Source organism: Cylas formicarius, unplaced genomic scaffold (assembly GCF_029955315.1).
Source record: "Cylas formicarius isolate icCylForm1 unplaced genomic scaffold, icCylForm1.1 PGA_scaffold_8__14_contigs__length_24414737, whole genome shotgun sequence".
NCBI classification, from domain to species: domain Eukaryota; kingdom Metazoa; phylum Arthropoda; class Insecta; order Coleoptera; family Brentidae; genus Cylas; species Cylas formicarius.
The window spans coordinates 13,653,002-13,666,601 of record NW_026844361.1 but is presented as its reverse complement, the minus strand read 5'-3'; the positions used below and the strand labels follow the sequence as shown (position 1 = coordinate 13,666,601).

The following is a 13,600-nucleotide window of genomic DNA, read 5'->3' as shown; positions in this document are numbered from 1 at the left end:
GTTATAATATTAAAATATTATTAATAATCTAGAATAAATGTCAAAAATAATTTTCTTAAACTAAGTGCACCTACGCCAATGACATTAGGCCTAACTGCACAGAATTTGCCCTTATATCACTCTACGCGTTTCTGAAAGAGCATATAAAGGGAACTATTCTTAGAACGTGCCTGTTTTGTAACGTAACGAGTGAGTATAATCCTCCGGTACTGGTTGTATGTGTCCTCTTACTTTATGGACCAGCTATTAGAAAGCGAGAGTCATCTTTATGTGAACGGATAAATAAGGGACCGGCATTTTGTTGCATTTTTCTATACGCCGTTAAAGGTTAAAGGTTATGCAAACACAAAGCATTTGTTTATTTATGTTTTAGTGTTTACGTATGTCGCCTTTAATTTCCCTTTTCTGTGTTCCCGATATTTGCTTTCACAAAGTCGCCCGTCGATAACCGTATCGTAAGTAATAGTAATAATAAACTCAAAATAAATATATTTTTTTTATCTAATGCTCTAAACTAACCAAAATTATTTTATTTATATAGGAAATAACAATAACTTATGTGAAATTTGTATTATTAATTACATTATTTAATAATTTCACTTTTTACTAATCTACAGCGATTATGATATGCTATGACAGAGTGGGGATAGCAATTTAGGTTTTATCTAACGTGTTAAAAAGACTTCTTTTAAATCTGTAAAACACTTGTAAAAATTTGGATGAATGCTCGAGAACCATAATTATATAATTCTGTCCAATATTGATTCTAAAATTGATCATAAATTAAAATTAACAACTTTCACTGTCACGCTGATTTTTTAATTTTGTTGCATTAGGCCAAGTTTGCGATTTCTAATATACTGTTGTGTTAGCGGCTTTTGTGCACTTTTATGAACTTCTATAGTATATTTTTTCAAAATTTTTTATTTTTTTTATGGGTATCCCTAGCGGGATACCTGGCCTGTGCTGAAAATTTTTCACTCTAGGCCAGGTTTATTTATTTATTTATTTATCGTATGGCTCTACAAGTGCTATATAATAGGTTACAAACAAAATTTTTATGAAAGGTAGGTATAAATGACAATTAATACAAGTAATGTAAAACACAGTAATACACATTAAATATGACACAGACAGTACATATACCAGGTGCATGCGAGCAACCTAGCGGTATGGGAAAATTAAATCTACAGGTCCAAATCCAGTTCAGATAACCATGCAATGGCAGCGGGGCTTGCATCAGTAAAGTCTTTCCATTGTCCAGTAAATCTTCTCAGTGGGCTCAGTCTTGGACTATATGTGTTAATGTTTGCTCTTCAGCTCCACAGTCACATGCTGGAATGTCGGCAATTCCCCATTTGTGCATCGCTGATCTCGTTTTTGCATGTCCAGTTCTAACTCTATTTAATAGGGACCATGTTTTACGAGGTAGTTGCATCCCTGGGAGCTGTTTATTAGGATCTTCTATGTTGTGTTGACTGACATTGCTGTTATTCCATACGGATTTCCATGATTCAGAAGCGCCGTAGGTTTTTCCTGGAGCAAGTGCTTCCAAGTTCCATATTGGGGCCCTTGATTTCAGTCGATTCACACAGGGTTCATCGATTACCTTGTGAATAGGCCACGTTCTTGGCTGGTCTGGGTGATTTATCTTTTGCCATTCTTGGAATGTAGCCTGTTGTCTTCGGATTCCTGGGGGAGCGATATTTGATAGTACATGGAGCCATGGTAAAGGAGTCGACTTCAGTGTCCCTGTTACTACTCTCATGGCTTCATTAAGTTGGGTGTCAATCTTATTTACATGAGAGCTTCTGCCCCATACAGGAGCGCAATACTCCGCTACAGAGTATACAAGTGATTGTGTTGCAGTGCGTAAGGTAGCTGCATTTGCTCCCCATGTGGTGCCTGCCAATTTACGTATGATGTTGTTTCGGGTTTTAAGTTTCTGGCATGTCAATTCAAGGTGCTTTTTAAAGCTGAGAGACCTATCGAGGACTACGCCTAGATATTTGGGGTGTTTGTTGTGTTTGACTGGTTCTCCACAAAACGTGACATTTAGTTCTCTGTGCGCCATCCTGTTATTTAAGTGGAAGGTACATGTCTCTGTTTTATTTGGGTTCGGCCGCAGTCTCCATTTTTGGAAGTATTGGTTTAAGGTTTCTAAGTCGGCTGTTATGGTTGTTTTTCCTTCTTCAAGGTGTTTATTTTGAGTGGCTATAGCCATGTCGTCTGCGTAACAAAACTTACGTGACGTAGTATTTGGGGTGTCACTTATGTAAACATTAAAAAGTAGTGGAGCCAGTACTGAGCCTTGAGGGAGACCGTTTTTAATGCTTCTTGATTTGCTACTTAATGTGCCTAAAGTGACCTTGAAATAGCAACCTTTCAGCATTCTTTCCAGTAATCTGGTTAGTTTCATGCAAGGGATCATTTTCATGAGTATCAGGATCAGCCCATCTATCCACACTGTGTCGTATGCTGCGCTAAGATCGACAAAGGCCACTGATGTTTTTAGGCCTTTCTGAAATCCTGCTTCTATGTAAGAGGTGAGGGCCAGTACTTGTTAGCAGCAACTACGCTTTGGTCTGAATCCTGCTTGCTCATGCGGTAGATGTTCATTTATAATAGGGCATATTCTGTTGTAGGTTTCAGGACTTTTTCCCGGTTTGAGGATAGCGAGAGTGTGAGACATTTTAAATTCATTTGGAAGCCGTGCTGTATTCAGTATGTCGTTAAGGAAGTCTTTAATCCATGTTCTTGCTTTTGGCCCTAGGTGTTTAATAAATTCAGGGAAAATGTTGTCGACGCCAGCTGCTTTCCTTAGTTTAAGGCTTTTTATAGCAGTGTTCACCTCGTCGTTAGTAAAAGGGGTTGAAAACTGTGCGTCTTCTTGTAATGTATTCCTCTTCTGATCTAGTTCGTTTTGTACTGATGTCATGTCCTCTTTGCTTATGGTTACGCACTCGGCTCTTTCTTTTATGTGTATCGCGATCTCTTTTGGCGATACTGCTGGTTTGGGGATTGGTATGTGGGTTGCAGCCCCCAGTCGTCTCAATAGGGACCAGCTTTTTCGACTTGAGTGGGTAAAATTCAGGTTTTCTGTAGTTTCTTCCCATCTTTTCCTTCTTTGTTGATTTAGAGATTCCAGCAGTCTACTCCCCACTTGAGGGTTATTTGTTTCCCTGTACTCTTGATATAAGTTTTCTGTATCAGAATTCCAGCATGGTATGTAGTGTTTTCTATGTCCCCTGGGAATATTTCTCTTGGCCGTCGCAATCATGAGGCCAACAAACCTGGTGTAGTTTCCGACTTTAGGTTGAACAAACCGTATATTTGATGTAGGCCAGTCCGCTTTCTTGAAGTTCCATCTTGGCTTTTGGACTGATTCTATCAGTGGGACCTGTATACCGATGGTTACAGTGACTGGACGGTGTTGAGTACGAGGGAAACTAGGAAGCACCCTCCTCATATGTGGCAAGGGGGTTCGTTCCTCATCAGTGGACACAATACATAAGTCAGGGTTGGTATCTGTCTGCCATCGTGCTGAGCGGAAGGTTTTCAGGTCTTTAGCGTCATAAATGAGATATAGATCTTGTTCTTCAATCCATTGCATCAAGGTTTCTCCATTGTCGTCATTAGTATTGTATCCCCAGCTGGTGTGGTGGCTATTGAAATCCCCGAGAAAAATTGTTGGGGTGTTTTCATTTAGTAGTGGAGAATTTGGCCATCTTAGGTGAGGTCGTTTATATATTGAGACTATACGTATTTGGGGAAGTTCGATTGTTATTGTTTCTATGTCATTTGCATTGGTCTTCTTTCCCACAGTAAAGTTGTCAAGGTCACTGCGCAGGTACATGATAGATCCGTACGTTTCCGAAAGGATTGCTTTTGTACATTTGTACATTTGTTTAAAATTTCAAAAGCGCCTATGTACCGGGAAAAAATGTTTGTATTGATGAAATTTCGGTGCCCTTTCGAGGCCGCCTTAGTTTTCGTCAATATATTCCATCGAAGAGGCATCGGTACGGAATAAAACTCTATAAATTATGTACCGATAAGGGTTATACATGGAACGGATCAGTTTATTTTGGGAGGTACCTAACTGATAATAGGAAGCAGAGTGCATCTGAAAATGTAACCTTGAAACTGATCGAGGACCTATTAGAGGCAGGTAGAACATTATATGGAGACAACTTCTACACCAGCGTGCCGCTAGCTGATAAACTGCTTGAAAAACAAACGCACGTCGTGGGTACGTTACGCTCCAATCGAAACTTAATTCCTCAAGAGATAAAGAATGCCAAATTAGCAAGAGGCGAAATAATTGCGAAAGAATCTCCATTTGAGAACGGAAACTGTGGCAACAAATTGAAAAAATAAAACCCAAATGACGGGGGCAAGTCTCCAGTCGATGTTAGTGACCAGTCCTATGATACAGCCATTAGAAGATATAATAAGTGGTACCGAAAGCTGATGATATTTTTATACAATCTCAATTCAGTGAACCCAAATTTCGTCGCTACTAGAAGTACCAACTTTCCCTGATGACCAAACTGCCCCAACTACAAGTAGGAGAACTAAGGCAAATGTTACGCATCACTTGATTACCTATGAACAGAAAAAAGAGCTAGTTATTCTAGTTACTACCAGTTGTATGGCAAAAAAGGAATTCAATGCGAAGGGTGCCCTCATTTTTGTAAAATTTGTTTTATAAGACGCTTGTTAATTAATTTTTGGATTCTATCTAAATTGTTGTAACACTTTCTGTCAATTAAAACAAGGCGACTTGGTTGCAATTGAAGATTACAATTTATCTGGAAATAATATTATGAGGGATTTAAAAAAAGTTAAATTTTCTAATATTGCCCATGGTGTGAAGTACACCAAATAATATTACACAAACTTTTATTACAATTATTCGCCATTAATTATTTAATTAATTAACGTATAGGACAAAGACAACAATTCCCATTACTAACTCTAAATAAAATTTGCCTTACAAAATCGATATTCGCTGCATTACCATCGTCGTTTAGATCGAGTTCACTGCATGGTCGTACTACTTGAGCTCTAAAAATAACTACGACATCGAGGCCTTCGGTCATGAACCCATCCCGTGTAAATGCTCAAGCGTCTATTCTTGAAATGCAAGTAAGTATCCGCCACCAAAATCCCAAGCAATACTCGTTACACACTGAACATCAACCAATGTAATGCAATTTAACTCACTTTCTAATGTAATTTTTACTTTTAGTTAGGTTATCCGTAACGAACAACAGAGTTATTATTTTATTATTTTTATTTTATTTATTTATTTACGGTTTAACCAATTCACAAAACTGTTACATACCTTAAAGGCAAACAGAGAGAAAGACAGCAGTATAACAGACAGAAACCAGAACAAAATGTCACAATAACAATAAATAGGATTACGTGTTTAATTTTGGAAAATAGCACAGTGTCGCGTAAAACTGAGATACCCCGTAAAAGTATCCAAAATGGGATACCCTGTACATTAAATTCAAAATATTATTTATTTCTGAACTAAATAAGTAAAGTCCCGGGATCTTCATTAGAAACCAATTCATTCCTACCATTAACTGACATAAAAAGCTTATCAAACGTGTGCGACCAATCGGATGTTTTCGGAGATCTTACCGCACGGCTTGAATTTTGACGTTTGTCAATTTTGACTGTCATGTCAAATTGTTTCGACCAATCGTTACCCAGATCTCGAGTTTGGTGATGAGCGCAGATACTTTCGTGAAACTCGAAACAGAGAAAAATAATTCAGATAAAGCTTTATTAACATTTGACTTTTTCAGAACTTATAAAGAAAGATTATATTCCATGAATCCTAAAACACCTTCATTATATTATTCAACTCGTAGTGTCTTTCGCGGGTTCACCTTGTTTTTAGAAATATAACCGGCCTTTGAGAGCATTTATTCAGTGGAGTTGACAAATTGAAGAATGTTGATATTCCAGACAGTACTATGTTGATTTCTCTCTATTTATTTCCAAGCGTTCCAGCTGTCATCGATGGTATAGTTTTTCTGTTGACGATTGCGTTTGAACAAAATTTCTTTTTCTACTCCCGTCTGAAAAATACCTAATTACTCACCGATCTAGCGTGCGGGAAGCGTCACTTTACCACATCAGTTTCTTTTGCCATGAATCCGAGCCACTTCGGACATTTCCGGGATTTTAGCGCACGGTTTGACATTTGTCAATTCTGACGGTCATGTCAGTGTATGTTGTGTTGTTAATACACAGAAAAATGTTATGCAACATATCAGACAAATTGAATAACTACGTGCTTAAGCTACAATTAAAATCTAGTGGACTAGTCGGTAAGTAAAGTGACATTAAGTTTCTCACAGAAATTTTACATACCGTTCTCATGAACTTTGGTGTTTTTTACAGTTTTTATATTAATTATATTAATGTCTTGCCAAGACCAAATGTACCAAATATCCATGTTTCATCAGTACAAACAAAACAAAATTGAAGGTTGGGACCTGCTTTTTCTTGCTTATATGATCTTACAAATTTAATTGTCTTAAAAGCTCTATCCTTGGATGATTTTTCTTCCAATTACATTCTTTTTCTTTAATGGCAACTGCTAAATGTGTTGTTTGAATGGTACGAAATTTAGTAATCTGATAATCTGTTATTTTTAATTTGTTAACTTGTGATTGTGTCGTGACGGTGTTAGAAAAAATATAGTATGCAACACGTTTGGTAAATTCTGTATCTCACTCGTTTATTAGACTCGCTAGTCAAATGTCGTTTACCGCATAATCTACTATTTCTACGACCGTTAGTTAGTTTTTGATCACACTTTTGCAAAACAACACGAATACATTCACTGACATGATAGTCAGAATTGACAAACGTCAAAATTCAAGCCGAGCAGTAAAATCTCCGAAAACATCTGATTGCTCCCAAATCTGTGCCGTTATATCCTCAAGCTAGATCGGTACATTATAGAAGGGAGTAGAAAAAAACTTATATAATACATATATTTTTATTCTTATTATAGAACAACACATATTTAATATGTGAAAACATTATGCGCAAAAAATATTTTATAAAACAAAATTTGTCTGCAGGTCTTCTAGAAAGGGCATGGAAGCTTCCATTTGGAGGATGGTGGAGTTAAATGCCGCTCCAAGATCGACTAGATGAAGTAGAGTGTAGTCGTGTAAAATGTTTGGAAATGGTTCAAGAATGGGGAATAGACAGAAGGGTTGCTCGGTAGTGATTCTATTCTATGATGGAAAAGGGGCTTGGGAAGTTAAGACTTTCCTATTTTTTACATTTTAGAGAAACACGCCCACTTTTAGCTTTGAGAATAATGACCGGATTCTCAACGAGTAAAAGCCTTCTCAGTCCAAACTCTTTTATTAGCCTTCCATGTTACACATACTGAAATTGAGTACCTACAAAAATGTCCTCATCGAATCTAAAAGGTTCTTTTCCAACGCTGCTTCGGATCGCTAGTTTTCCTTATTCGTTTTACGCTTTCTCGTCGTTTTCAACCCGATTTTATCCGAACTGGACGTTTCGGCAGCTTCAGTAGTCTGTTTTTTCGGTCTTCCCCTTTTTCGTTTACCAGTTTCCACGTTTCGCGGACCACTTGGGTCGTAGTTTTCGTTCTTCTGACGTAGCTGGTTTGAGGACGCTGCCTGACTTCTATTGATGATCGTCAAAAGCTCTTCTTGGTCAGACGCGTGTTTGTCTTTTTCCGGGAACAGAGTCAGGATTAGGAAATCGAAGTTCGTGTCCTGTCTCAGGTCCCTTTTAGATACGAGTTTCGTACGGCACGTGGGGCACTCCTTCTTTCCCGATCTTATCGCGGATATGATGCAGTCGTAGCAAAATCTGAAACGAAAAGAGTGGGTTAAACCTCAATTGTGGCAGTGACTTGAGAGTGTCTCCCATTTAAGAGCGACAAAATGCACTGAAACTTAATAAAACGAGGTACTATTAGGAATTTTTAATTTTTAAATTCTTATTCGAGAGTGGCCCATTCATAAAAGAGCCCGGCCCTATCTCAGGAGCCGTTAGTCATACAACTTTGTTTAGGTTGTTTATAGAATCCTATAGACCCTAGGATTTTTCATTGGTAGAAAAAATAATAGAATAGAATAAAATTTTCGATTTCATGAGTGTGTTGATATTTTTCGTCCGGTCTCTCCAATGTATTCTTTGCCGCATATGCATGGAATGCTGTGAACTCCTGGATCTCAACTGGAATTTTGTTTTTGACGGACCGAAGATGTCGAGAAATTTTTGGACAAGTGGTAATTCTGGTTTCGACGTTATACTTCTTTAGAACTTTTGATATTTGGTCCACAGTGGCAAGTGTAGGATTTCTTTCTCTGTTTTTGAACTCAATTTAGTTTTAAAGAGTATTAATTCTTTTACGAGTTGGTAGGAGGCGCTTCATGTCAAAAACGGCAATTTTTATGACTTTCAAATATAATGGTATATATATTTTTATGAAATAGCGTAAAAAAACCTCTTTGAGTTATAAATAAAAATGTGTTTATTAAACATAATTTTCAACCGTGGCATAGTAATAGTAATAATACTCGTCAATAATCAATAATAGTTAAAAAATCACATGTATTGTCAATATTGCAGAAAAGTTTAAAATAACCTAGTAGGTTAAGCGGTGGGGCACAACGGGCCCATCTGGTGGCCTAAGTGATTGGACGCCCGCGAGGGCGCCCCCCTTTAATACCAATACCAATACTATAGGCTTAGCGGTTGGCATAGTAACGGCTCATTTTTCTCCATTGGTTTGGGAATATTTGAACTTAATGTTTCCCAATAGGTGGATAGACAGAGGAAGTGTGTTCTAAATGTTATTATAGTCATAAAAGGTGCATTAAGTTTACTTAAATTATTTCTCAATTTAATTATTATAGATCGCCTGATCTAACGTGCTTAGATTTTTATTTGTGGGACCGAATTAAAGATTTCGTCTATGCAAGACGACCAACTACACGGCCGAGCAGAGAAGGCTGCTGCTTTTCATTGAGAATGGTGGACGCCATTTTAAACATTTGGCTCGCCATTGATGATTTTATGTGTGTAGTTGGATTTTGTTTAGTGTTGGGTTTTATTTGAATTAAAATAGGTTTATACAGTTAGTACATTGCGTTAGAATTCATAAATTGCAATTATTATAGAACCCAGCCCAGACATCAAATTGTTGTGGTGTTTTCTAAAGAATTCTTTGTAACCTAATTTCCTCCCAATCATGTTTTATACATAAAATAAAATAAAGGTAGTGTCGAACCTTAAGTATAAATTATCACCCCTTCATAATATGTCATGATATGCCATCCTTGCTTATCTCTTATAATGCTTCTATTTTACCTAGGTAAAAAAGTATTTTTAAAATAATTTTTATTTATATCTCAGTGCGGGTGTCATGCCGTTTTCACTATTGGCTGTGTCTTTTTACGATTTTTCATCCTAGCTAAAAAACTTTTACTAAACCAATATTTGACCCTTTCCCGCCATTAATTTTAAGAGATAGAAAAAAATAGTTCAAACAAAAAAGTTTCCGAATCTAGAGTAGATAACGTTAAAACTAATTTTGATATAGGCTAATTTGGAACATTTTTGAGAAAGCCCATTTTTTCTATTTTGCAGTAGAGGTTACGCCCCCTAGAGGCCAGTTTATGACCATGAAAATAATTTCCAGCTTTTTCTCTGGGTCGATTTACCTATAAATATAAAGTTGTAGGACCAATGGTTCCTGAGATATATATGTTCAAAATAAAAGTCAACAAACCTTTTCAATGTTTTAAAAAATACACATTTAAATTTGTTTAAATAACGATTATTTTATTCAAATTTTAATAATACACATTCGAGTATTAAAAAAAAGAAGTTTTATTTTTTACTATCATCTTAAGGAAAATACTCAAATAGCATTAATACCCCTGGAATATACCACCAACTTTTTTCTATAAATCACTGTGAAAAGAAAAACTTATTATTATTATTATTTTCCGATGAATTTTCGGCTTATTAGATTGACTAACATACAAGAACTACGTTCTTACCATTATCTAAAAGTACAGAAGACTGAGGAGTTGAAACTGGCTGTTGGCGAAACGCCAGCAATTTCTATTCAGCAAAAACCGATGCAGGAGGAATCCAGAAGTTTTGTAAAAAGTATTTCAACATAGATTTTCTATGAATACGTAAAACATCAATAGGTTCTTTTATTTTGCCAAATAAGAACTAATGCTTACTAAATAGTATATTATGCAACAAGTGCGGCAAACGGCATTTGACTCACGAGTTAATTTGGCACGAGCGGAGTGAGTGTTTAATTAGTTTTTGGTTACATTTTTACAAAACAACACGAATACATTCACTGACATGACCGTCAGAATTGAAGCCATCCGGTAATATCTGCGAAAATGTGCGAAGCGACACCCTATATATTATACAAAAGAATATCTTGTTCCGATTGCAATGATATAACACACTTTTTCTACTCCCGTCTTTAAAAACCTAATTACCCACTGATCTAGCGTGCGGGAAGCGTCATTTTACCACGTCAGTTTCGTATTTAGCCCCTCCATTTTGAAAGGATATAAATGTAATGCATTTAAATTTCGTAAAACTGAAAAACTAAGTGAAGCACAATGTCAAAGGAGGATGCAGTTTTGTTTGGATTTTTTTAAACAGACGAAATGAGAATAATAACTTTTTGAAAAACATTTTATGCATCGATGGAAGTACAAGAAAGGCTTGTAATAGACAAAATACAAAAAAAAATCAATTAATGTATGGTATGGTGTCATATTTTGGGTCCGATATTCATAGATCAAAAATTAACTGGAGATCATTATTTGCACCAAATAGAACAATATATGCATTAGCATCGCTATATTTGACATACCAAAACGAAATCTTGCCGCCGAAATAAATGCGCTTACCTGTGGAGACAGTTTTTCGTGGTCATCGTCTTGTTGAGTACCTCCAAACATATCGGACATACGAACTCGGCCTGCAAGGCCCTAGCGTTTATTTCGACGTCACTTTCGAGCAAGTTTTGCGGCGTACGGTTTTCCTCGTAGAGGTTTAATTTTCGTAAATTTTCGACGAACGCCATCTACTTCCCGCCCCTTTCAACTCGAGAACTACCGACACCTATGTCGTTAAGAACCCTTTTAAACTATTCGGGACTCTTTAACGACCCAGGCACAATTCAAAACTGAGTAGTTTAATCGGAATTAAAGCGAAGGAAATTTCAGTATTCCATTGGCGGTAAATAATTTTATGACTAGGGAACACCTGTAGTAAACATTAAAGGCCTAAGTACACCTGGCAATAAAACGCTCGTTAATGATATATCTGTTCGGTGTGAGGACATTAAACGAGGTAAATATTTAATTCCTTGCGTTTATTACGACAGTTTAAGTATCGGCTTAGCTTTTTGACAGCCTAAATTTAAGAACGATTAATTGACATTTAATGTTACCTCATTTGGGCCATGTTATGCAAGAGACTTCGAACCCTCAAATCAATAATATCGAGATGACCTTTTTTTATAAATGAGAAAATTTGCAGCCGACGCATACATAATTGAATACAAAAAAACTGTAACAATAGCGCAAGTATCATCTTACTTTACAGTATAGTAGGTTTTTATTTACCAAAAAAATACCAAAAATTTTGTGGCTTGGTACGATTTTGCAAAACCAAAAAAAGGCAATAGGAAGTAGCAACAGAGAATAATGAATTAAAATATAAAATTCGATAACTTGAGTATCTACTCTGCTTCAACATTGAAATCTTGCATCTTCACCTTCAACTATACGTTTATCTGATTTTAAGCTAATATAAAAAATAAGAGCATCTCCAGGTATAAGCCTTAAGTGCTGAAGTTTCTCTTCAGAGATTGGTTTGCCATGTGGCCACAAAGACACTAGAGATGTGAAATGTGAACTAATGGTACGGATGGGATGGTCTTCCTCTTTTTTTTATACTTTTTGCCTTGTATTCATTTGCGAAATCATGTTCTTTAACTAGCATTATAAACGGGTCATTTCTGTTTCTGTTTCGGTTTGTCGTCTGTTTACAATGTTTTTTTTTCAATATTTGAAAAGCAATAAAAATTCTTCTATTTCATTTTTGTTACTGTAAATGGCTCTTTTTTGAGGCAGTTTCTCATAATATCAATTTCGTCAGGCGTTAGAATGATTTTAATTTGAGTTTGGAAAATTGTTTAGAGATTTGGGGTATTTTTTACAAAACTTCTGGATTCCTCCTGGGTTGGCTCGTATTTTACTTTGTACCTGCTTATATATTGTTTGAGGGACATAAACACCGTCTGGGATGACTGATTCCCATATTAGTCACAGGTGGAGACCTGAGTCGCGGTTAAGATTGTTAGGTTGTTTATAGATTTCTATAGACTCGGATTTTTCGTTGGTGGATGAAATAATTTTAGTTTTATCGAAAAAAATTGTATGTCCAGTTTCATGAGTGTGTTCGGCAACAGATGATGAGTTTATTTGTCTTAGTCGTAAGGCTCTGTCGTGTTCTTTGAGTCTAGTTGATATTTTTCGTCCGGTCTCTCCAATGTATTCGTTGCCGCATATGCATGGAACGCTGTAGACTCCTTTTATCTCAAATGGAATTTTGTCTTTGACGGACCCTAGATGTTTTGATCTTATACATCTTTAGAACTTTTGATATGTGGTCAGTGATGGTTTGAATGTAAGGAAGGGCCACAGTGGCAAGTGTAGGATTGCTTTCGGCCTCATTGCAATTGGAAGGTTGTGGTGAAGTGTATTTTTTGATGGAATGCTTAATATCTTTAATGTGGAAATTATTAGAGAGAAGAACAGAGCCTCTGTAAACAAGAGATAACCGATGATTTTTGGGCCGGATGGTGATGTGATTATGCATTAAGGTATCGGTCTGTGTGCGTAGGTTTTTTCTGTAAACACAATGACCCAGTGTTAGATCTGATTTTCTGTGGATAAGAATATCTAAGAATGGAAGGTGATTATTAGTTTCCAACTCAATGGTAAAACGTATGTTAGGGTGTGTAGAGCTTAAATGTCTAAGAAAATATAGACGATAAGGCCAAAAAACAAAAGTATTATAGACGTAGCGTTTCCATAATTCTGGTTTTAGATGAGAAGTGTCAAGAGCTTTCTTCTCAAAGGCTTATACGGGTTATCTTGTTACAAATTGTATTGTCAAAAAAGGTGTATGCTATATAGATAAGTTGTGTTGGGTAGCTGACTTAGTCAGCTATAGTTCGCCCTTTGAGAATTTAGTATTGTATAGTGTGTATTATGTATATCATATATCTCAATTCTCAATAAAGATTATTATTATTATTATTATTATTATTATTATTCAAACTGTATAATCTCGTGTGTCAACCTTGTGGGTTGAAAGTTTTATCCAAAAATGAAGAGTATGTATTTTTATTCCGCTTTTTTTACAAATGGGAATTTTCAAGGTCTAGAGTCGACATTGGGTTGCAGAATAGTGTTGTATTAATTATTGACCATTGACCAGATTTCCCGTTTATCAATTTTTTTCA

At 36.2% G+C, this 13,600-nt stretch overlaps 1 protein-coding gene across 1 annotated transcript; it reads right to left on the bottom strand.

Annotated features, from left to right (window-relative positions):
* Window positions 1–7,502: 7,502 nt before the first annotated feature.
* Window positions 7,503–11,149, bottom strand: LOC132706461 (E3 ubiquitin-protein ligase RING2-like). The gene is made up of 2 exons (XM_060677810.1): window positions 10,974–11,149; window positions 7,503–7,887 (listed from the first exon to the last, which is right to left on the bottom strand). Exons 1-2 carry the CDS (start codon window positions 11,147–11,149, stop codon window positions 7,503–7,505), a joined length of 561 nt encoding a protein of 186 aa, XP_060533793.1.
* Window positions 11,150–13,600: the final 2,451 nt, after the last annotated feature.